Source organism: Centruroides vittatus, unplaced genomic scaffold (assembly GCF_030686945.1).
Source record: "Centruroides vittatus isolate TY-2023 unplaced genomic scaffold, ASM3068694v2 contig_15, whole genome shotgun sequence".
In the NCBI taxonomy this organism is placed as follows: Eukaryota; Metazoa; Arthropoda; class Arachnida; order Scorpiones; family Buthidae; genus Centruroides; species Centruroides vittatus.
The window spans coordinates 575700-601739 of record NW_027120927.1 but is presented as its reverse complement, the minus strand read 5'-3'; the positions used below and the strand labels follow the sequence as shown (position 1 = coordinate 601739).

The 26040-nt window shown below is 35.0% G+C and overlaps 1 protein-coding gene and 1 long non-coding RNA gene across 2 annotated transcripts; one reads left to right on the top strand and one right to left on the bottom strand.

Annotated features, from left to right (window-relative positions):
- Positions 1-167: 167 nt before the first annotated feature.
- prtp (pretaporter) lies at positions 168-26040 on the bottom strand. Its single transcript, XM_067262523.1, has 10 exons — positions 25829-26040; positions 21897-21987; positions 20687-20745; positions 20498-20603; positions 14949-15152; positions 14044-14130; positions 12257-12385; positions 11997-12082; positions 11802-11928; positions 168-1196 (listed from the first exon to the last, which is right to left on the bottom strand). Exons 1-10 carry the CDS (start codon positions 25987-25989, stop codon positions 1071-1073), a joined length of 1176 nt encoding a protein of 391 aa, XP_067118624.1. The 5' UTR covers positions 25990-26040; the 3' UTR covers positions 168-1070.
- On the top strand, positions 13247-13927 carry LOC136968542 (uncharacterized). Its single transcript, XR_010879665.1, has 2 exons — positions 13247-13435; positions 13565-13927. It is a non-coding gene; the product is annotated as an uncharacterized lncRNA (long non-coding RNA).

The following is a 26040-nucleotide window of genomic DNA, read 5'->3' as shown; positions in this document are numbered from 1 at the left end:
TGACTGTCACTGTATTTTGTTTTTATAGATTAAATAAACTTCACTTACCAAAAGTGTTTAATCTTTGCATTTAGTATTGCTAGTTGTTTTAACCGTAGGTTTGAAGGAAATTCATTACACTAAAATTTTTATCTAGACAGAATAAAAACAAACATTATTACCCAATACACAATATGTCATCAGCTTTATTTATAAAAATACATTTTCTTACAACTCCATTGTGTATGGAACGAGTGACGAAAAAAATTTTATGATTATTCGTTCGTTGGGGTAAATGCATTCGTTAAACTCCCGATCGTCGGCGGGCGATAGTTTTATCATTATTTATAAATATTAACCAAACATCTATTTCTAGGTAAGTCTATCCTCGGTACATTATATAATTATAACATTCGAAATCTGGTGTCGTGGCATATTCTATGGTTCTACAAATCTGATATGGTAGTGCATTTGTTCTTAAATTTCAATACAAAATAATGTTGCAGATGTGTGCTACGTTCTGAAATCTGTCGAAATAAATCGTGGAACAAAAAATTGCTTTGATACTCGGAATTCCTCGCCGCAAAACAATATAAAGACACGCTCGGGAGACGTACGAATGCGACGTCTCGACCGATAAGTGTCGGAGACGTCGCATTCGATATGCAGTAACCGGACGAGCGTCGAACGGTTTTTGAAAATTTATGCTAATAAATTTATTTCCTGTGCTAAATTGTTTAAATGTATAGATGAGAGACTCATACTGTATAAAAGTAACATCCTACCTTGGAAAGCAATCGTATAAATCCACATCTGGCATTTATCAAAATTATCAAATTCAAAAATTAATTATATAACTCTATACAATGCAGAGTACGATTATTCTGTCTTTCTGACAGATTAAACATAAGAAATGTCGAGAAGTTCTGGGTCCAGATTTAAATTAAATAAGTTGGTAAACTTAGTATCTCGGAATCAGTTACCAAATATTTTTTAATTTATCACCAAAACAATATTTAGGAAGTGTAGATTTTCTTCAAATAATGCAATTATAATTAGGGAATTTCGTCAATATGGGAAGATGTAATGCATTAGAGTTCGTCGTGAGGTAGATGGTCCAGCACGAAATCGTGCAGTGAAGGCAATTCTCGGTTTCCCTTGTATTCCGCCAGTCTCTCCCCGTTTCTGAAGAGGAGGAGAGTGGGATAGCCATCAACCTGTAGAAGATACATAAAAGTGGAGAGAACTAATCACAATTTACAAAAATGTTTACAGAGACAATTTAATGAGAGCCTGGAAATGAAAATAAAGTATACAGTTTTTAGTACATATGTGCACATTGTTGCCATTATATGGCAACCCATTAAATATACAAGACTAGTTTTAGTCTCAGAATGTACAGTACAGTACATGCAATTTTCTGCTGTATGACAGAAAATTGCATGTGCATTCTGAGGTTCTTACCAATTTATTTTGAATTGTTATGTAATGTTTTAAGCATATTAGAATTTTCACACAATCTCACAATAGGTCTGTGGAAACAGCATGCTCTTGTATTGCTTATTTTCAAATTTCTGAAGCATGCATACTTTTTATAAGTAAAACAAGTTGGCATTTATAAAAGCACTGCAGTGTCAATGATCAGGTCATATGATTTATTTATACAGTAAAGATAATCCCATTGCATTTGTCTGCATAGTAGTGGCATGGTTGCCTATTTAAGGGATTTTACTTTAAATCTAGGTGTTTGTTTTACCTTTGTCAGAGTCAAATCTTCTCTCTTTTCTCTTTCCTGCCATAAGTACAGTAATATAAGGAAACGCAATTCTCCCGTCGAGCGTGACGGAATATTTTTTACGAGAAAGTAGAGATCGAAGAATCGAGAAGAGCTCGTTACGTCATTACTTCCGATCGGACAATAAAACGTCATATGGTCACTAGGGAAGGATTTTTTAAATTTGTCATAAAAGTGGCATGAAGCAGCTTTCATTTTTTAAAGTTTAAATTTTAAATTTAAAGAAGTAAGTTTAAAATACTCCATTTGCCAAAATTGTAAAAATGCAACTTAAGGAATAGTTTCTGGTCGAGCGTGGTCGGTGATGTCACTGCAACGTAAGTGCGACACTGATCCGAAATAGATAAAACACTTACTTATTTTGTGGAAATATTAGATATAATAACCTATACTTTCCATCAGAACATAAAATGATTATAACCAAATTTTAATCTGGATTGGACAAAAATTTCAGGATTTATAAGGAATTCTCACACATACACAGATGATGGCTTTTATATTAGTAATTAAAAAGCACAATTACATATACAGTACATACAGAATACAGAATAATGTATAAAAATTAAACTTGTACTTCAAGTATCTCTTGGAAAATATCTTGTTTCTTTGCTTTTAAAATCAATTCTAACCTATTGGATGTCTGGTGGCTTTAAACTTTAAATTCAGATTTTTGACACGTTTACAAAGAAGTTTATTATTAGTCATTGTCCCAAAACTTTAATTCTCCTCAAACTCCAGTTCTGGATTTAGATTCAGTGATATTTTAGTTAGACAATTTCACAAAAATCACAAATGAATAATTAGAATTTTAGAAACTAATCCCCAAGGATTGCCGTGCAATATAGCGGTCGGATACTATCGATAGCGATGCCAGTCGATATTTTTATACAAAACTTCGGTAGTGTCGATACTATCGGTTATCCGATTTGCAATCGGTTGCCAACCTACGTAAAATGGATGTCAAATAAAGACAGATAGCAAACAGTCAGATTTATGTAAAGAAAAAACAAACTATACTTCAATTAAAAAATGATTTTTTTAAAAGAAATATCAGTTTACATTACTTGGCTTTATTTGGCTTCTCTTCTCGGAGATAACGTTTCTAGCCGTCGAGAAGGCTCTCTCGGAGCCGACGGAGGAACCGCAAATACGACCGTATTTGCGATAAAGTGTTTTCGTATTATCGAAATAAGGACGTCTACCGTCGTCGACCCAAAATCGAAGCGGGTCGGAATCCGAAGGCTCGACGGGTCGTTCCGTAGACTGCCGGAAAGCAATAATTGCATCTGCCGTCGAATTATTTGTATTTGGCGAATGTCTACTCTTTTTTAAAAATCAAAAAGATCGGGTGCATTATTTAGGCTTATTTCTTTATTTTCTTGTTCATTTTTGAGTCCAGATGGTTTGGCATCCATTGAAGTCGACTTTATTATATTCGTAAGGATAAAAAACACACCTTTAACAATCCAGCAAATAAAATTTACTAAAATAAAAACGTTTTCGATCGTTTTTAACCGATCTTCCTCGGTTACCATAAAATAAAACGTGTAAATTTAAATATAAAGGAAAACGAGAATTCCGAGATAAATACATAAATAAATAACTGAAAATGTAGTTGCAGACAATAAAATAAACAACAAATAAATGTTTCTTAATAAAAATAAAAATGTCTTAAGAAAATTAATCTTCATAAAAAGAATGCCAATGTGTGTCGTCCCTTCGGGTGATGCAACCAGTTCTTTTGTGAGCCTTAAAAAACTCTGATCTTTCAAGATATTTCATCATGTGTACATTTGTTGTTGATTTGATAATCGATTCTTGCTTGAGATTTTTAAAGCGCACAAAAGAACTGGTTGCATCAACCGAAGGGACGACACACATTGGCATTCTTTTTATGAAGATTAATTTTCTTAAGACATTTTTATTTTTATTAAGAAACATTTATTTGTTGTTTATTTTATTGTCTGCAACTACATTTTCAGTTATTTATTTATGTATTTATCTCGGAATTCTCGTTTTCCTTTATATTTAAATTTACACGTTTTATTTTATGGTAACCGAGGAAGATCGGTTAAAAACGATCGAAAACGTTTTTATTTTAGTAAATTTTATTTGCTGGATTATTAAAGGTGTGTTTTTTATTGTATTCTATTTATCCAGTACGTACAATATATGAGTATATTTGCAAGTTCATTTGTTATAGCTTTTGAAAAATTTATGTAGTTCTCCTTGATTAAAAATGTAAAATCTCTAGAGCATTAACGAGTAATATTATACACTTTATATCCGATTTCGAGTAATTTTCCAAGGCAAACAAACCAAATAACAACGAATACTACGCCTTTATTTTAACTTTTTCCAAAAATTCCATTTTCAATAGTTCCAAATGCGTTTCGCCCCTTTTAACTGGCCTCGTCAGTAGATACATTCATTGGCCAACTGTTCTTTTATACTGGACTATATCGTCCCAGCATGCATCTACAGTCGTACCTGTATTTAAATTATATTTGCATAATTTTAAATACAAAAATGTTCAACGATTCGTCTTTTTAAATAACTTTTAGCCTCGTACAAGATTTTAACATTATTTCTATTAATTTTACAATTACAACTATTACGGTGCCGGTACCGCGGTGATTCTTGTCTTTTTAAACCTACTGCCGCCTCGTGCTCCTTTAACCTTTTTTCCAATCTTCTTCACGTTTCTCCTATATAACACTTTGAGCATAATATTTTATAAATGACTCCTGCAACTTATAATTGTTTTCCTAATCTTCTTTATTTATAAATAGACTTTTGTTTTTGAAGATTGTTTTTAACCAATTATTAGTTAAAAATATTTCTTAACATTTCTTGATTTCTCATTTGGGTACTCACAGCTGGTAAATGTAATGACCTCGCTGTTTACCAATGTGCAGGATGTATTTGTTGTGAAAAAATACTGTAAGACCCTGCACATAAACTTACTAATATTGTTTTTATGCTTAAAATAGTCCCTAGTGTAGCAAACTAGGAAGCTGCTTCCGCTTGTCTCAGACCAGGGAGTTGTGGTTACTGCTCTCTGTGTTTTCGATTGGATTTTAGCGGTCGGCGGGGATTACAAATTAATATTATACGTCGTTCGAAAGAGGATACTGAGAGAAATCTGTGAGTGTCTCATTTATTAATTTCCGTGCATTAGTTATCGAGTTACGTGTGACTAAAGTTTTGTTTTTGTTCGGCCCGCATTGGGCTTCCTGTTTGTTTCCGGTCGAAATTATAAACGGATTTAGTTAGCCCTATGTTTGTGGTATAAGTGTACTAAATTTGGTATAAGTGTATAAATTATAACCAAAGTTATTAAGCTCGAAACTTTGACTGTGTAACAAAGAACCGCGTGTTAATGGTAGTACGCCGATCGGCGTCGGTAGCCAGCTGGCGTGGCTTAGCTGTTCGGCGTTTGTAACATAACGCCTTTTCTACCTGAACGGCGTGTTTGCTGTTTTGGACTTTGAAGTATTCTAAGACCATCATGGCCTTACCTGAAGGTGACCTGTTGGCAGGCATCTCAGCTAATTTAGATATCATTATGTCATCCATCCCGGCTGATTCCCATGGATCGGTGACGGCAAAAAAGAGGAAAAGTGTAAGAGCAGCAGCAATGGCAATGCACGCCGCTGCAAACTCATTGTATGGAATGGTGCTAGCATTCAGGACAAACACACCGGGGAATCCACACCAACAACTGAGCTATGCGGACATACCTGTGCCGACCCATCTTTACTGAAGAGTGGTGGACTGTACAGCTTAACTTGTACAAAAGTGGATCACTTGTTACATTTAGGTGTTATTTTTAGTTTTGTTATTTAAATTCAGGTTACTATATTATATATATGTGTGTTATTATTTGCTGTTAATATTTTATTTGATGATAGTTAATATGCTTGTTGTTACTTATACGTGATATTTATTTATATTTTATTTCTTTATGTTATGATGTTCGATGTCATGAATGTGCTGTTGCTCTAAATGTCTATATAATGCCGAATTGTTAATGTCTTTATTATTGATGTATTTTATGTATTTTATAATATTTAAACCTATTAATACCACTATAGATAATTCTTGTTCTTCAGAAAACTGCTTAATGTATCTCATGTTCTCACCCGGTTTTGTACTTAATGGCACCGGGCATGTACCTTATGTATATTCATCAACAAATAAATAATAATAATAATAATATGCGGACATAGTCAAGAAAAGTAAACCAGACTGTAGCCAGACTACCAAGTTAATAACAGAAATGGTAAGCTCAAACAAAGACAAAGATGTAAATAAAGATCTGATCATAGAGCCAATAGTTAATGAGGATGGAGAAAAACTCTGCCCGGAGGAAGTGATGGAGTCCATACAGGAGAATATAGACCCGGTAAGACTCAATATAGGTGTTAAGAATGTGCTCACTCTCCCCAGTGGAAGTATAAAAGTTAGGGTTAAAACTGACCGGGACTTAGGTAATCTGCGTGAAGCTATTGAGAAACTACCTGAGGTGAACGATAAGGTGAGGATGACTACACCAAACCTCCGTAATCCCAGGATAATCATTTTGAATGTCCCGCAGGAAGAGGAAAAATCAGGGTTTATTACAAGTATCTATGAGCAGAACTCAGAAATTTGGGAGAAAATGTCTTTGGAAGTTTTTACTGCTGGCGTTAAAATTACTCATGCAATCTCCTCTAAAACCAGAGAGGGGTGTAAGCATGTGGTTCTATCAGTAAAGCCAAACTTAAGAAACCTCCTAATAAATCTTAAACATCTGAGCTACGGCTGGAGATCCCTGCTTATTGATGACTATATTCCAGTCATGCGTTGTTACAAATGTACTGGATATGGTCATATGGCTAACAACTGTGACTCAGCAGTGAGGTGCAGTCATTGTGCCAAGAAACACTTATATAAGAACTGCCCGCATAAGGAGGAGATACCTAAGTGTATTAACTGCAACAAAGCCAACAAGAAGGAGCCGGACAACCAAAAATACTGTAGCGAACATAACGCCTTTTCTCCAATGTGTCCGATACTGAGAAAATATAAAAAATTATTAGTAAAACAAACGGTTTATGAACAATAATAACAAGGCATTTACTGTCATTTTACTTTCTGACTCAGGCAAAATAATGGCCAAGCAAAGTATCAAAATTTTGCAAATTAACACCCAAAAGTGTCAAGCAGCTTGCTCACTACTTATAAAGACAGCCAACGACTTAGATGTCGACATTATTCTCATACAAGAACCATACACTATAAACAATGACATAGTGCGCTTTGGGTCTTGGAGAATTCTCAACACAAAGACAGATGGAAACAGAGTGAAAGGTGGTATCATCATTAGGAACTCCAACATAAATGCTGTATTGGCTCCAGACCTATGTACGAATAAAATAACAACCATGGCCCTACACCAGGGGCCAATTGATTATGTTATTAATATCTACTTCTCACCCTTTGAGGATGATAAAGAGTGTGTTAGTGAATTAAGTGATGTTATCAGGAAACTTGCAGGGGGGAGTTATATCATTGCAGGTGACTGTAATGCCAAGTCGTCCCTGTGGTATCATGAGGTGGAAGATGCAAGGGGACGGCTAATGCAGGATTTTATTAACGAAATAGACGCTATTTCACTCAATACCTCGGACCTGCCAACCTTCCAAACTACCAGAGCGAAAGGCTGGACAGACATCTGTTTAGCCCCAGCTAACATCGGCAATAAGATCATTAGTTGCTCCACCATTCTCACCGATTCTGCGAGTGATCACAGATACATTCTTACAGAGATTGATCACTCGCTGTCTAACCATATTAGTATTCCTCACTACCGCAGGCACACAAACTGGGAGCTGTTTAGCACTCTTTTCGGGAGTGCCTGGAGGAACTATAGCTTCTAGGAATTAACTAATAAATCTGAAGTTGATAGGTATGTAGAACATATCACAACAGCCCTTCAAATAGCCATTGAGAGATCCTCCATCTTGAAAAAAGGTACTCACATCACACACTGGTGGAACAATCATTTAGAAACTGAAGAGAGAGAAGTCCGCAAATTAAGGAGGAAGTGGTTAAGAGAGAATAGCCCAACAAGAAAAGATAACTATGGGAAGAATTATGCTGCAGCACTGAAAACATATAAATATCACATTAATAAAGAAAGGACAAAGACTTGGCGTGACTTTTGTAGTAGACCGGAAATGGACCCTTGGGGGGGACCCTATAGGATTGCCTTCAGAGGCAATAAAAGGGCAAATATTCCTAATATCACCACAAGTCAACATGCAACAGGGAACTACAATATCATTAGTAACATCCGGAACCTACTATCCTACCACTTCCCTAAGGATACATTAGAAGAAGACATCACTCATCATCAAGATGTGAGAAGGGATATCTGTAACCCCTACAACGTTGAGGATGACAAATGGTTCTCATTCGTGGAGGTTCAGCGGGCCATTACCTCGCTAGCCAACAGGAAAGCTCCCGGGAAGGACGGGATTACAGCTGAAGCAGTCAAAAAAGCTTTCCACGAAATTCCTATTGCATTTGTGACTCTTTATAATGGCTGCCTAAATGTGGGCTACTTCCCAGACCAGTGGAAGCAGGCGAAAATCAAATTTATTAACAAGGTAGCGAATCCAAAGGAGGAGAAGGATTATAGGCCAATCAGTCTTCTCCCAGTACTGGGAAAGGTACTGGACGGCCTAATGATCGGTAGATTAAACTGGCACCTCACAAAACATAAGCTCAGAAATGACAGGCAGTATGGATTTAGACCGGGCAGATCAACGGTTACAGCATTAAAGCAGGTCACCGGATTTATAGAAGAGGCCTGGGAACACGACCAGCACGCCCTCCTCATTAGTGTGGATTTTAAAAAGGTGTTTGACAATCTGTGGTGGCCGGCGGTGAAGAAAAGACTCAGAGATGTGAAATGCCCTAGGAATATTTATGCGTTAGCGGACAACTACCTAACAAATAGGAAAGCGGGATTTTATGATAACAACATGGAAGTGGTCATTGACGTAAATAGGGGATGCCCCCAAGGCTCCCGTAGTGGGCCAGGTCTATGGTTCCTAGCGTACGATGACCTTTTGGAAACAATCCCCACCACGCCTCTCATAACTCTGCAGGGTTTTGCAGATGATACCCTGCTGTTGCTGAGACATTGTAACAGTGGCACTCTTCAGACCATGGGAAATGAGACGCTAAACAAACTAAGTGACTGGAGTACTCAGCACAAACTTCCCATAAACTACTCTAAGTGCATGGCACTGATATGTACAAGAAGGAATAAAAGGAAGCAACTCCAACGCCCAATGTGCTTGTACATAGATCATCGAAAGATTAAGGTGACATCCCACCTTAGGTACCTGGGGGTAACTCTGGACCCAACCCTGAGTTGGAAAGAGCATGTAGAAGATCAGTGTAGAAAAATAAGGCAGAAAGCAAATGGACTTATCCACATAGCTAGAAATACTTGGGGCCTAGGCCCGAAACATTGTCGCCTAATTTATCGAGGAGCTATAGAGCCTGCTCTGCTTTATGCAGCCCCCGTGTGGGGGGATCGTGCAAATTTAATTCACTGTAAGAGAAAACTCCTCTCTATCCAAAGAGACTTTGCAATAAGGATCTGTAGGGCATACAGGACGGCGCCAACAGATGCCCTGCTGATCATTGCAAACATTATTCCTATTCATCTCAAAATAAAACTTCTTAGTTGGAACTGGAAATTGCTTAATGAGGACAACATGACAGAACTTACAGCACTGGACGCAACTAACAAAAAACATAGGGAATACAGCATTAAATGTGGTCATATCCTGAAACTTATGTATGAATACGGCAAAGACAAATTAGATCCAAAAAATGACTATATTAGTCATCCAGCAGAGGACATAAAAGTTATAACTCAAGACGACTATAGTGACCCAGCCCAGCACCCAACCTGGAGAGTATTCACAGATGGTGCAAAAAATGAGAAAGGCACGGGAGCAGCCTTTGTTATCCAGGACACCTCCGACAACTTTGTTAAGGAGGAATATCATAGACTTGAGGCGCACTGCTCGAACAACCAAGCCGAGCTGTGGGCAATGATGAAAGCAATGGAGGAAATTACTAAAAATCCTCATAGGTATCATGGCTCTGTTACCTTTCTCATGGACAGCAGGTACGTTTTAAGCGTTATAGCAGGATCCGCAAAACGAACAGCAACTGGAACCAAAGTCCACTATATGGCAGCGAACTTACAGAGACGGAAAATGGCCAACTTCGCCTGGATCCCAGGACACAGTGGCGTACCCGGAAACGAAAGAGCGGACACTCTAGCCCGGAAGGTCACGAATATTCAAGTTACACCATCGTTTGGAGCCATCCCGCATACTTATATTGCAAATCAACTTAGTCTCATTATTCACAATGATTGGCAGGAGGAGTGGTCTTCCTCTAGCACAGGGAGACTCACGTACGATTTCATCCCTTCTATCCATGATCGTATTAACATGCGACACTTCATTCCTTCTTACTTCCTAACCCAATGCCTCACCGGACATGGGAATTTCCCAGCATATTTGAAAAGATTTGGCAAGAGTGACAGCGATGTGTGTGAATGTGACAATACCTCAATCGGCGACGCTAAACATGTTCTGCTAGACCGTCCAGAACACGACAATGAACGTCAAAAACTGATAGACTATTGTCTTAAGAACGGCCAAAATTGGCCCCCTGCCCTGGACTTTATGTGTAAAGATAAGGGTGCTTTCAGTCACCTATGCACTTTTGTAAATAACTGCCCAGTATACAAAGTGACGAACTCTGCCGCTAGGAGACCCCCGACCCCCGCCCCTTCTAACTGATTGGGGCTGGCCAACATAGTGGCCTCGGCACCGGATATTCTGGCCGCCACACAGTCGACTCGTCGTACGATACTAATCATCAGACGCAACTGAGCCGTCAACATCATCGTCATCATCATCATCATCATCATCATCATCATCACAACTTCAAGAGATAACCAAGAACTTAGCGGCTGACTTCAGGCCAATCCAGTGTGCAACCGTCAGCAAATTAATTTGTGTATCGTGGAGCAACCACAACTGCCACATTCAGCATGTATCAACTTGTAAATACTTGTACATATCTAATTGTATCTTCATTTGCCTAAATGGCCCACTGTATATAATCTTGTTTGTTTTTCTATCAATTGCGATGCATGACGCCATGAGACCCATACATCCTTACCTTCCTTCTTAACACTCCTATCCCACTTCCACTTCCCCTCCCTCTCCCCCCCACTCTTCTCTCCCTTCCTCTCCTCTTCTCTTCTCTCTCTCCCCACCGACTTTTCTCTTCTCCCTTCCCTATCAGGCTAAGTTGTATAAACAGCCAGATTGATCTTTACTTACCTGTACCTGTAGCAAACTAGTTGTGAAATTACTTGGATCCCACCACTGGGTAGGAACAAGTTTTTAAAGAAATTGTAAATGGTAATAGTAAGTAAAACTTTTGTTCAGTTTGACCCCACTTGAGATATGACACGACTCCTCTATATCCCCACCCTTTTGACATTCGACTACCAAAATTTAATATCGTCGGTAGAAATAAATCGACTAAGTTCCAAATTTTTGGTTCGTCGAGTCTCGAGATATAATACGAAACAGATGCCGACACAGAATTTTGTAAGGCACTTTTTACATTTTTAGGCTTAGGAGTACAAAATGTTGAGAGAATTTCAAAAATCTGGGGGTGTCAAATTTGACCAATTACCAGGAAAGTAAAATTGTAAATTCTCGGCATCACGACAATTTAATCTACAAGTCTTAAAAATGTTAACTGATAACAACATGAAACTTTCAAGTAAAACTGTATTCTGGTAATCAATTGATTTAGATCTTGACCATAATGATGTATTTTTTGATACATCATTATGGTCAAGATGGTGATAAAATTGGAAAATGAATTAAATTCTTTGTTTAAAAACAGTTAATTGTTTTTCATTTACCTTATGTTTACTGCATAAATTTTCGTGTAATGTGCAATCGACTTTAGCAATCTTGATTCTGTCGTTCGTCAAGAACTTCTGTCCGAGATGGTTCCACGTCGGCTCCAAATTGCGACAGTGTCCGCACCTAGGAAGACGGTATTTCTCTCGATCGATACCGACCAATTAGAAAGGAAGACGTCGAGAAGTACTTACCAGGGAGCAAAGAACTTGATGAAAGTCACGCCCGTTTCTATTGTCTCTTCAAAATCATTTTCTGTTAGCTGTATAATTGCCATTTCCTAAAATATTTGAAAATAATTCTTTTACATATATTTAGATTCTCTCTCCCTGTAGGGAGTTACTTTGAACTATTTAAAGACTAATTTTTTCTACTTTTAGTTGTTATATTTCTGGAGAAATATTTTAATGAGGTCAGAATTCCATAGTAAATTTCACATTGATAAGATACTTACTGGTCTGGAAACACTTTCTGGAATTGCTCCTTCTACACTGTCTTTATTGCTTCCAAATTCCCGTTCTTTCATCTTGCTGACGTAAAGTTTCAGATCTTCGTGTGTTCTGGATCCTTCGTATTTTTCTACCTAATTTAGAATATTTTCATTATTTAATCTGTCAGTTTTTGTTACCCAAGTTCATATTTCAGTATATCATCTGCAGTGGATCAGTAACCACACTATTATTTCTTGTGGCAATGGGACATGACTATTCTTCTGAGCAATTGAAGCAAGCATTTTACTGAATAATTGTGAATAATTTAAGTTTTGTTCATATATTATCATCATCTAGGTCATGAGTATCTTACCTATAAACCTGTTTGTGAATGTGGTGCCTCTAAACATTTGTTATAGAATAATGTGCATATAGGTGCTCTCTCTTCATAAAAATTAATGAAGATAAACTCTCTCCCATTTAAATTAAACTTCACAATGTGATAAAATATAAGATGGCCAAAAATAAGTTAACCAAAATAAAAATCTTTCTCGGTTAAACAATTTTGGGTCATAAGTCTTAAACTAAAGGTAAATACTATTTAATGCAGCCCTCTAACTGAATGTATCAAATGGTTATTTTATACTAAATTTAAAGGATTCACTTATAAGAAATGCTACCCAAACTCAGAAATTTTGCATGTCTTTATGAGAAACCTTTATATAGCAAAGTTAAGTTTATATAAAGAATAATAAAACATTTAAGCATTGTAACTTACCTTCATTATTGTTTTAAAGTAAAAAAGAAAAGAAGGATTAAGCAGAAGCCACCTCTAGAACACAGAATGAAAAACTGAACAAGAATCCCTCAAAATTGGAAGAGACGAGCATGGTTTCAATACAGGAAAGATGCAACTGTTAACAGCAGGATGTCAAAGTGACTAAACAGGTAAAGTAACAAAGGATTTATTATGGCTAATAAAATAGAAATATTTGAAAATAAAGTAGTAAGTGTGCTTGCTGATAAAATGAAAAATTCTAATTTAAAATATTTGTGCTGTGACCATGTGCTAAAATTTAATATTTATGTTAAAATTTATAAATGTTTATAACTAACTAAATTAAATTTGATCTTTATTCTCGAGTCGGATCAGATATCGTAAGGTAGCGGCAAACTAAAGACCGTGAGGTCGGCCCAAAGAAGTAAGTCGTAGCGAAATATTAACGATCTGTCAAACTATTATAACACTATTCTATATAAATACTATACACCAAGCATCTATCTTATTACTTATATCCCCACAAACAATACAATTTCTCTTTTGACTACAGAACAGCTTCATCCGATTGTGGATTTGGTGAGGTGCCAGTACTTTGGGCCATGCTATACAACAGCATCATAGAAATTGATGGCCAGATGGCAAAGCAGCTAAGGTGACACCATACCATTCTGAGGGATCAGTGATTGCAACAAGACAGGTTGAAAAATCTAGAACTGCCATCTGAAATGCTGGAACCAGCATACATAGTATCACAATCATGCCATATTAAAATTTCCTCTGATCATTCACTTTACCTATTTCAATAGCAAGAATACCTATTTGTCATAATCCATAATCATATGATTCACTTGTGGATTGTGATTTGTGTTTAAGCAGAAAAAGATAAATAATAAAGTAGACATTCCATACTCAATTAATACTGGTTAAATTTTTTAAAGGACAAAAATCTTTATTTTTAAACATCAAAAGCTGATGTAAATATTTAAAATTTCCATTTGATAACATGGGATTTTTGCCATAAAATCCTACCTTTTTTCCGTCGACAATCCATAGCAATGTCGGATAGGCTTTGACTTCGAATTCGCCGCAGGCCGTACGGTGGGCCGTACAGTCAATCTGCAAATTTATACAAGTTGTTTTTAACATATTTTAAAAATTTTTAACACATATAAACAGATATTTTAATACTTTGTTTTGCAAGAATAATTATGAAGAAAATTAATAAATTAAAAACAAATTTGTTTTACAATGTCACTTATTTATCATTATAAAAACACTATGAAGAACAAGGTTGTTGAGAACAAATCACACAGGAAATCTTTTTTTGATGGAAAAAGTAGGTTTATTTTCTATAATTTAAAAGGATATGCATTTTGGGCTTAATGCCCCTCTTCAATCCTAAAATTTATTATAGTGACAGCTGGAATAACTAATTATTAAAACCTTTGGGTAAAATAAGTAAAACTGTAGAAATAAATATAATTTTGTTACAATGTATAAAAAGTTTTTTGATTGAAAAGATAGTAAAACATAAAAAAGCTTGAAACCAATTAAAACTGGTTAAAAATAAAGTGTAAGAGCATTCACTGTATGTTTATTATAAATCATATCAAATCGGTATCATACAAAATATCGGACTGTGTACGAAAAAGCTCTCGGGAAGAATCTATCTATAACAGAACACGGTTGCAAATCAATCAAATGTAACATATCTTTGTCTTTTGACCCCATTAAATCCTCTTTTTTTGTTACAAATATGTTGTTTTCAAAATTTTACATAATTAAAAATCTCTGAGAAGCTTCACAGCATGTTATGATAAGCCTGCAGTACTTATACAGATGTAAATGAGCACAGTTATATATCTCAGAGATAAAACAAGCTTCGTAATGACGACATAATTATAGTTAGGAATAAAATTTCAACGAAATAATACCTCGGATATCTTTATAGATCCGTCGAATTTTAAGCTGTTTGCCAGCTCTTTCCAGACGGGAACCAGTTTCTGACAGTGTCCGCACCACGGGGCATAGAATTTGACAAAGTGAGTTCCCCTCTCGACGAATTTGTGAAAGGTGTCGTCGGTGAGTCGAACGACGTCGTTGACGGGCTTCGGCGGTTCGGGAGTCTTTTCGACGATCTGAGAATTGAAACTTTTTTAGAAATTTAATTTTATCTTCTACTAAATTTACATTATTTCGGTATTTCAACACAAATATCCTCCTAAAATTTTTCTAATTGCAAATATATTTCTAATTTTTCTAAGAGAGGTTAAGCTTCTGTTTCTACCTCTAATGTATCTAAAGGAGTGAAGTGACCAAACACGACGATTCTTTACACTGTATTTCGTAAATAAATGAATTGTCTCAAGAAGTACATATGGAGATCATATTCGGTGATTATTATTTACGGGAGTACCTAAAGGTTACATTATATACCAAATGAAGATAGTAAATAGAGAACATCAAAGAAACATTTTGTAATGTGATAATGGTTAATGTGCATTCACCAAAAGTTGGTAACTGTACTCTTATATGTATTCAATCAAAAGTATATTATAGGGTCAATTTGGGTAAATACGAGACAGTCCGAAAAATGGGGAAATATGAGACAGTTGTGAAATTTGACTGATGTCTATGTCTGATCTGTCCTGTATAATACAAAATAAAGTTTATTTAGTGCTTTTTAACATGTAACTTTTCTGAATGAAAATGACTATGTCTTTTTCATTGTTCATTGAGTCTTTTTAATTTTTAAGAAACACTACAAAAATAGGTGTAAAGATTTTTCTGTTGGTTCAACTAACTTTAGCTCTGTATATGTCTGCAAAAGACACGGATACGAGTATTTAGAAATTTGTATGTAGTATATAAACACAGTTTTCGGCTGCTAGTTGTTTTTATTGCATATATCATCTTTTGTCCGAGTTTTGCACATTTCAAAATGAGATAAAAAATGAGACGCCAGATTTTATTTACCAGTCATTAATTTCCATGAAACTTTTTTATTTAAGTTACTTTAGTTGTTCTGTATCATAATGAAAAATATTTCTTTGTTCTTATAGGCATGAGTTTAGGCCTAGGCTTATATCTTTAAACTTTTGTTTTATTTTACACTTTTATATTGTACACGACTACGGAGTGTATAATATAATGATGAGTATTTAATCTTATCTACTTACTTCAATTAAAAAATTTCATGAGAAAATGTCAAGAAAATAAACTGTACAACAAATCATTTTTAAAAATGATATATCTTGGGAACTAAATATCGTGGAGCAATTTTTTATACAAAAATGTCTTGCATTTAACCTGTAGTACCTCATTAGTTGATAAATACATGTTAATCTTACATGGGATAACCAGTGACTCCTTGTTCTGAATAGAGAGCAGTTTCCATAGTGCAATTGACTTGAAACAGATTAAGAATTTACCTTCCTGTTAGCATATGCAAGTCCTTATGGTGATATAATGGGTGTCTCCTTTTTCACCTCCCAGTGTCACATATTTTATCTTTTAAAGGTAAAAATCTGAGACGGGGAAAAAATTTTTTGATCGACATTTCTCGTACTCTTCTTAGTCCTACGTCCTTCGGAGGGTGTGGCGATATTACGAATTGAAGGCTTTAATTGTATCTTTCCACCACTCGTGGTGTTGTGCCATATGGATGGCTTTGTACATTGTATGTCCTGTAATCGTCATTATTTGGTCTGCCCACCCAATCCGACATCTGCCTCTAGGATGTTTGCCATTGATCTTCCCTTCTAGAATTTCTTTCTCAAATCCATTTTTGTGTCTGGAAATATGTCCCAAGAAGCAAAGGTAGGATTGGTATATTTTAGCGGTAAAGCGTGTTGTGATTTTCAGTTGATTTAGGATGGAGCAATTTGTTTGGTGCTCCGTCCGAGAGATTCTCGGCATTCTTCTGTATGTCCGTGTTTCAAAGGAATGTTTAGAGTTTCTTCCGAGAAGTGGCATTTATGGTCCGGGTTACTGAGGCATAAGTGGCAATTGGAAAAATAAGCATTCTTATGAGCTTTAGTTTATTAAAAATAGTGATTACAGAATCTTTCCAAATTCTAAATAATTTAGAGATTGCATTGCAAGTGAGGCAAATTCTGCATTTAATTTCATTATCACATTCTCCTTTATTCGTAAGAAGTGATCAAGGTAAACAAATTCATTCACCATCTTATAGCCTGCAATTTCCTTAGTTTGTGTCAAGGAATGATCAATTATCACAACTTTCGTTTTACTTCCATTAATCAGCAATCCGTATTCCCTGTTCTCAGTTTCAAGACATTTTATAATATATTCAAGTTCTGATTCACTGGATGCTATAATAAGTGTATCGTCGGCGTATCTCGGGTTGTTAACTTTACGGCCTCTGATGGAAATGCTTCTGTCCCAGTTATATAATACCCTTCTCATGATTATTTCAGAATAAGCATTAAAGAGTAAAGGGGTAAGAATACATCCTTGTCTTACACCAGCTTCAGATGTAAATATATTAGACATAGTTTTGTTAACTCTTACTCTTGCAGAGTTATTCTCATAGAAATTTCTTATTGAAATAAGATGGCCGGGACTCCCATGTTCTGGAGAGCGGGTCACAGTTTGTGCCATTTTACACAATCAAAGGCTTTGGTATAGTCTACGAAACAAAGGTAAGCTTTGACATTAAATTTGTAAGATTTTTCAATGATTTGTCGAGCGTTCGAGATTTGTTCACGAGTTCCTTTACCGAGGATAAACCCCGACTGTTCTTCAGCTATTTCAGGTAATAGGAAGAATTTCAAATGGTTATTAATTATTTGGAGCATTACTTTACTGGCATGGTTAATTAGGCTGATAGTTATGTAGTTACTACAGTCTGTTGGTGCACCTTTTTTATAAATTGGAATAAATATTGATTTACACCATTCCTCTGGCCATCTCTGTTTTCCAAATTAAGGAGCAGACTTTATGAAATATGTCAACATGCAGTTCTCCCATTGCTTTTAAAATTTCAGCGGTTACGTTGTCGGGTCCCGGAGCTTTATGATTTCTTAATGTAAAGACACCAACCAATGCCAAGTTATCGGGCTAGAAAACGGCTATAGCAATATTAATAATTTAAGATAATTTGGAACTAGAGTTAGGCGTTAGGTGCCATCTCTTGCTAAATTTAATAATTAGAATTTTTAATTAAATAATTTAAATAAATTTAGGCCCAACTGAAAGAAAAGAATCGGCCCGAAGCAGGACTCAAACCCGCAACTTCTGCTCACCGTGCAGATGTGTTGCCAATTACGCTACCCGGACCTCCGGTCCGATCTCCCCTTCCAGTATATATAAGCATACGCTACGACCATCGACGGCCATTACAATGTCGGCTGGGGACACATTAAGCGCCCACGTCCTCCCAAGGCACTCAACCGGCCATTGCAACCCCGGCAAGGCGTATATATGTAAACAAACAACAACTAACCCGTTATACATAAAGACACCAACCAATGCCGAATTATCGGGCTAGAAAATGGCTATAGCAACAGCCGTTTTTTCCAGCCAATGTCCCCCCAGCCGGCATTGTAATGGCTGTCGATGGTTGTAGCGTAAGCTTATATATACTGGAAGGGGAGATCAGACTGGCGGTCCTGGTAGCATAATTGGCAACACATCTGCACGATGAGCAGAAGTTCTGGATTCGAGCCCCGCTTTGGGCCAATTCTTTTCTTCCAGTTAGGCCTAAATTTGTTTAAATTATTTAATTAAAAATTCTAATTATTAAATTTAGCAAGAGATGGCGCCTAACGCCTAACTCTAGTTCCAAATTATCTTCAATTATTAATATTGCTATAGCAGTTTTCTAGCCCAATAATTCGGCATTGGTTGGTGTCTTTATGTATAACGGGTTAGTTGTTGTTTATTTCTTAATGTATTTATGGCTTTTTCTACCTCTGATTTAAGAATAGATGGTTCAATTTCCCCTGTCCATGCATTCTGAAGTTGATTATTACCATTTGTTTGTCCAGTGTCTTTATAAACTTTCTCACAATACTTCCTCCAGACATCCGCAATCTCTTCCGCATCGGTTATGATTTCATTTCATCATTTTTAATTATTTGTGTGGTGGTTTGAACTCTCTTGCTAGATATCTAACTTTATTGTATAGTTTACGAGTCTGACTTCAATTTCATTGCATATACTGTTGATGTAATCATTTTTGTCTTTCTTACAAGCTTTTTTGACTTTTTTGTCTAGCTTTTTCTTCTTTTCATCCGCAATGACTGATGAAGTTAATTTTGTCCTTTCGTCTATTAATTCAAGGGTACTATTTGTCATCCAATGTTTTTTTGCTGTGGCCGACGATGTGTGGTGCATTGTTGTACTCCAGTCAGTGGCGTAGCGTAGTGGGGGCGGCAGGGGCGGCACTTTTAGGGGGCAAAATTTTTCTCCGCCCAGGGCGGCTGACACCCACGCTACGCCACTGACTCCAATTAAAATCCAACTTTTTGTTTGTGTCCATAAATCATCTGGATTGTTTTCAAAGGATGGAGGGTCTAAATTTCGGAGAGTCTCTTGTAAGATTGAACTAGCTGGAGTCTGGATTTATCATACATACAGAAAAAATGAAAACTCCATTAGATTTTAACACCATCTGTAGACCTTGTCGTGTATTTCTCTTTGCAAAATACTGATTCTAACAAATGTTGTTACAAATGTTTTGAAAAGTGTCTCATATTTACCCACATTGACCCTACAACTTATAGATAACTGCAATAAAGATCAGTGAATGGAGACTGATTTACCATGCAGTTTTCTTTATTATGAAAAAAAGAGTAATTCCATTTGTTAATCTAATTCATGATTTATCATATTTTCCACTTCATTAAATGATTGTTCAACTCTCCTTCAGAAATTTTCCTACAGATATGAATGAAACACTTTAAATCATTTAATTTATTGCATTTTAAAATTCTGATATTGGGTATATTCCAATATGCATCAAACAGCATATTGGTGAACTGCAATATACTAAAATATGTTCTGATATTCATTGACGAGTTTGTCGGTGCAGCAAATCATGCACATCTCACTCTTTGGGCTCTGGACATGGTGAGTTCTAATGAAGCAATATGACTGCCTCCACTGTTGTTATTACTCATCTGCATTAACCCAAAGTTATTTTGATAAAGTAATAAAGTAGATACAGTGCTATTTGTTTCTGTCATCTTGTTAGATTGCGAGATGTTCCAGTAAAAGCTTATTAAACCATTCACCAGTTCATTGGTTGTGGTCAAGACTGATGCATACTGAAATCTATCCATTGCTTCAGTTTACAGATTCTTTATACCCAAAGCCATCCAATTTTGTGCAACAAGAAACAATCATCCTAAAATTTATCTGCAAAATTTGTCAACATTCTATAGACCAAACTTTTTCTTTACAACTTGGTTACATAAATCAAAAATTTCAAGACTTAAATTTAATTAAAATACTCAACATTTTCTTCTCCCAGACTGTTAGCAATAAAAGCTTCCAGAGAAGCAATATCTCGTGGACCTCTGTACTTGTGTCCTTCGATTGTACCTTTTTTGAAAAATTTTAGTCTGGAACAGAGAAAATGTTTATATTAAGCTAGTAAAAATACCAATAGATTTAATGTTGATAAATGCATATATATTAATCTTACGTGGGATAACCAGTGACTCCTTGTTCTGAACAGAGAGCAGTTTCCATTGTGCAATCAACCTGAAACAGATTAGGAATTTACATTATATTTTACATATAAATACACATAAGTTCTAATTCTTTGGTCAAGATCTATAGAATAAAATTACAAGAAAAGATAGAGATTTATTCACGCCAAGTTTATTTATTTTGATTGAAACACATTTTCAATTCTTATTGTTCAATTCTTATGTTAGGGTCCATCCACACATTTGTGATACACAGACTATTGTGGTGCACAGCAGAAAGGTTGAGTTTAGACTAGTCTGTGGTAAATATACATTAAATGAATGTTAACTCTTATATAACCTAAATAACCTCTTATAACCTATGAAGCACATTAAAGTTGAATATATACTCTTTTTAAATGCTGCAGAGTCCCAGTTAGGTAACAGGCACTTCCCAATAAAGATTTGTGAAATAACCTGTAAGTGCTTTTTCACTCCTGAGCAAGAACTCCAGTCTCATATTTATCACTGTTTCTAACACAAATATATGCTGCCATCTGAAACAGCATCTTTCATAATTAGCAGACAATCCAGTCTGAGATCTTAAAGGATTATTTCATCTATTTGTCTGTTTAGATCTCTGATAACTTAAGAACATCCTAATGGAAAGTTATTGTACATTCTATATTTGATATAAAATTGTCTCACTCACATCTGATAGCTTGATAAAAATGAAAATGAAATGGAAATTGATTAAACTATAATTTAATAAATATCACTATGATAATTTTTACGCCAAATACTGTATAAACGATACGAAGAATACACTGAGTTCACAACACTCCTACTCTCGATCGCCCAATGTATGGGTCATGCTGTACAAGCGATTGAGCACGTTTTAGTGTTGTCTAATATACGTGCAGCATGAGCCTGGGTCTGCACATGTGCAGCCTCGCTAGTCACGGAGCTAGATGCTCGATCGGTTTTCGAACGTTTTTGAACTTTTGTTTTGTGTTCTTAACGGCTTTGGCAAAACTATGCGTTCTATTCTATATCGGATTAGTTCTATTTAAAGTTTTTCGGCAAATTTATGTACTCGCCCGACGACGACGACAATAAGGTTCGTCGAAAGTACTTGCGACAAGCAAATGTGTATATAACGCCGAACTCGGCGTATTCTTCGTATCGTTTATAATTTAATAAATAATACACACAAGAACTCACTTTAGCAATAACAAGCTTCTCTTCTCCAGGTCTGTTGTATTTCTCTGCCAATTCATCCCAAATTGGTGCAAGTCGCTTACAATGGCCACACCTGTCAAGATGCAAACCATTGATGATATTCAGCTGCTTTCATAAATGATAATGTTCAAAATATACACATATTAATATTCAATATTTTTTCATGGAAAATTAAAATCTTTCATATTAATACAAAGTGTATTTTAAGTTTCAAGATCAGAAATCTTTCTTATCAATCTTTGAAAAGTATTTCTTGTAAGGTTATATACAGGATCTTCCAAAATAAATTCTACCATTTTAAATTAATGTAAATTATGTTAATTATTAACAAAAAAAATAGGTGACATGCATCAATCAATAGACTAACTTTCCGAGTTTCGTGTCCCATCTGCATTTAAATATCTCACTGTCTACTGTCTGTAGGAAAGACTGTAAACAAAAATGGCAACACTTATAAAGAAGGCATTTTGTGATCTGCAGTTTGCAATATTACAATAACTCATCATTGTGCAACATGAGTAATCTGAAGAAGCTGCAGAATAACAGCTGTGAAATTGCAAGAGTAGAATTGTGGGTGCTGTGGGAGGAGTGACAACAGATGTAGTAAGCGTAAGAATTTGAGTGTCAGTTGGCTGTGCATTGTGACATTGAGAAATTGTAATGGGCAAATGCGAAACTTGGACAGTTTTCCAATGTTTTAATTAATGTTACAATGTTCTCAGATAATAAACAACATAATTATAATAATTTAAAATGGTAGCATTTTTTTGGAAGCCCCCAGAATAATCATAAATCTTATAAAGTTTCTAGCTTCTAATCTGGTATAATACTTCCTAATGTATCCCGAAGCTGGCAAATTTCACAGACTAATCACACTTTGTAGAGTAGTCAACAAAACAGTCAGAGACCAGGTAGAAAAACATAGACTTTATTGATATCAGATAAATCTTGTTTGTGCAAAAAAAAAAAAAACTTTAGCAATTATACATACCTAACACAACAGAACAAATGGAAACAACTGCAAAAATCTGACCTTTAAATGAAAATTTCAATTTAAGGAAGAGAAAATAGCTGGAAAGACAGAGTCTAGAGAATGTAAGTATATCACAAAATATGATGGCATTAATTATTATCAAAAATTACTTTGTGTTAACTTCCAATAATGGACAATCTAAAAGTCCTTAAGTTTTCTACTAGTTTTCATTATGAGAGAAGAAATTTGAATTGGTTGGTTTTATAATCAAGGAGTTACCCTAATAAATGCATGATTTAACTGTGATGATTTATTTGCCCACATTAACAAGAAGAATGTGTAACAATTGACTCAATTTCAAACCCTAATAATAATATAATAGCCAATTATATACCGAAAACTTAGTCGTTATTTAGTCAATGGTCAATATTAAACAGTTCCTCTGCTGATTGTAATAGTAATATTTGTTATGCCTGGTTCTTATAATCAAAAATTAGTCATGCCATAAAAATAATATTTCTGCTAGAAAACTACTGAAAGGTATAATTATTTAGTTATGGAACTCAGTTCCAGCTTATTACCTTTAAACTAGTCACAACACATTATATATTCAGATATGTCTATATACAAAATAGTTTTGAATGATATGTAAATAATAACTAGTTATACTATGACAACATATTTTAAACAAAACTTTTAACACCAGCATAAATATATTTATTTATGGCAAACAAAAGTACTGGTGGTTGGAGTGTATTGTCAATAACAACATATCATAACTATTTCTATTTTTAACCATATCCTGGTATTGTGATGAGTGCCGTGGGTCTAGCAATACATAAAACTTAAAACAATAAAATAAATCATTATTATTAAACAAAAAACATATATATAATTTAATTTAAATATACACATATTGTATAAAATATTAGAAAATTACAGTGAATTTGTAGACCCAAGACACCCATCAGATGCCAGGATATAGTTAAAACTAAAAATAGTTATGCAATTACTGACAATATACTCTAACCACCAGTACTTTGTTTGCTATAAATAAATGTTTATTGCTGGTGTTAAAAGTTTTGTTTGGAGTATATTATCATGTATAACTAGTTATTATTTACATTTTACATATCATTCAAAACTTCAAAATTATATATATACCGTATTTACTCGCATATAGGACGAAGTATGTAAAGATCAAAATAAAGAAAATTAGATTTATTAATACAATTCTAATCTCATTTCGTTTAATCACAAGTAAAATATCAAATGAACATAAATGCACACATTGTCCCGCAAAAATTACTGGCATTCTAAACTTTAAGGAAAAGTCTCGTAAAATTGACAACATAATTCATTCATATAAAGCCGGACGATCGGAAACCTTTCTTGTCAATTCTTAACGGTCGAATCCACTCTCCGTCGATTACACTTACAAGTTTTTCCGAATTTCAATTTCCGAATACTCGTGTTTTCACGTGGGAATAGATTAAAACTTATCTCGGGCTTCCGTGTGATTTTGGAATTTCAATCTGGAATTCAATCCAATTCATCTTTACTCCTGACAATATACAAGAATGATACAAATGACCCAGATAAAATACTTATGTTTTTAAATACAAGAGGGTAAACATCTGGTAAAAAATGCAAATACACGGTTCACAAAAATTATTTACAAAAACGCAAAGAATCTTTCGCTCGCACGTATAGGAATTTGAAGCTGTGATAAATGAATAAAAATTTCGTCTTATATGAGAGGAAATACAATATATATATATATATATATATACACAGTGTGTAAAATGTATAAAAAAAATAGAGCTGATAAAAATTATTAATACATAATTTCAATTATCCTGCATAAATTGATCAAAAATGTTAGGTATTTCAGGAAAAAAAATCACATCCTGCATAAATTGATCAATTTGTGACTGTATGCATGGATTTTGAAATATCCCACACAAAATACCTTTAGATTTTGTGTGGGATCTTGGAGAACATTCAAAAGCAACCTATCCAGGATATTCATTGTTGACATAATCCCATACTAATAAGCAACTTTCCTACTTATCTACATATTACAATTCTCCACTACTATACAATAATGTATAGCTAACATGGGCTACTATTGAAGAAACACTAGTAATGTATATCAAGTATGTTTCTGATATTCAGTGTAACATCATCTCTCATCCCCGTCCTTTGTCACTTCTAGCCAATCCATTGTAAACCCGAGAAAAAAGGCTGTGTTTGTGCCCACAAGCCAAAGAAAGTGAAAAGCTTGAGATGTGTATATACTGTATATCTATATAGATATACATGTATGTATGTACTGTACTATTGTATCAATAAGGTCCAGTTATTCCAGGAAAAAAACAATTTCTTCACTTTAAAATTGTGTATGTTGTTCATGGAATATAAATTTTTAAAGCATATATACATTATTTTCAATCATCCTATATAAGATTACCCAAAACACTACTAGAAACTTGTTAACAAAAGCAAGATTAGATGCTTAGTAGCAAGGTTCCTACTTGCCCACATATGAATTGACATTCTATTGATGATAATTTCAATATAAACAGTATATTTTGTTCATAAATATATAATTTTGAGAAGCTTTTAAGCTACCATAATCAAACAAGACACTATTAAGACGTATAATGCATGGAGTTGGATGTAAAATCATGAATTATACTAGCATTAATATCAGCAGATGAGCAGATTCTTTGGATCCATGTACTTAATGAAATATAAGAGGTTATATCCTAACAAACGAGGAAACAATCTTCTAATAAGTGATTACAACCGAAAACAAGAGAAAAGTTATTTAACGTTTGGCTGCAAGTTCCAAGTTGAACAGAATATACATAAATCAGATAATTTCCAAGCAATCTCTGTACCATTCAGTGCCATGCAGCAACTTTTTTCTACTCACCAAGGGGCGTAAAATTTAACAAAATGTACCGAATTTCCTATATTCTTTCTAAATCCCTCTTCGTTATACTTAATGGAGTTATCGGTATATAAATCGCTACTACAAAAACATTCCCGAACAACGAGTAAAAATGTCAACAATCCCGGCAACTTGCATTCCATCGTCCGGCAGTCACGTGTACTTGTCCAGTTTCACACAGCTGTCAGTTTTGT

Coding starts and splice junctions, on each gene's coding strand:
- prtp (XM_067262523.1), bottom strand. CDS start 25,989: ATGGAATGCAAGTTGCCGGGATTGTTGACATTTTTACTCGTTGTTCGG. Junction 20,746..21,896: donor AGAAGCTTGTTATTGCTAAA/GTGAGTTCTTGT, acceptor AATCTGTTTCAG/GTTGATTGCACAATGGAAAC. Junction 12,386..14,043: donor GGATTGTCGACGGAAAAAAG/GTAGGATTTTAT, acceptor ATTCTAAATTAG/GTAGAAAAATACGAAGGATC.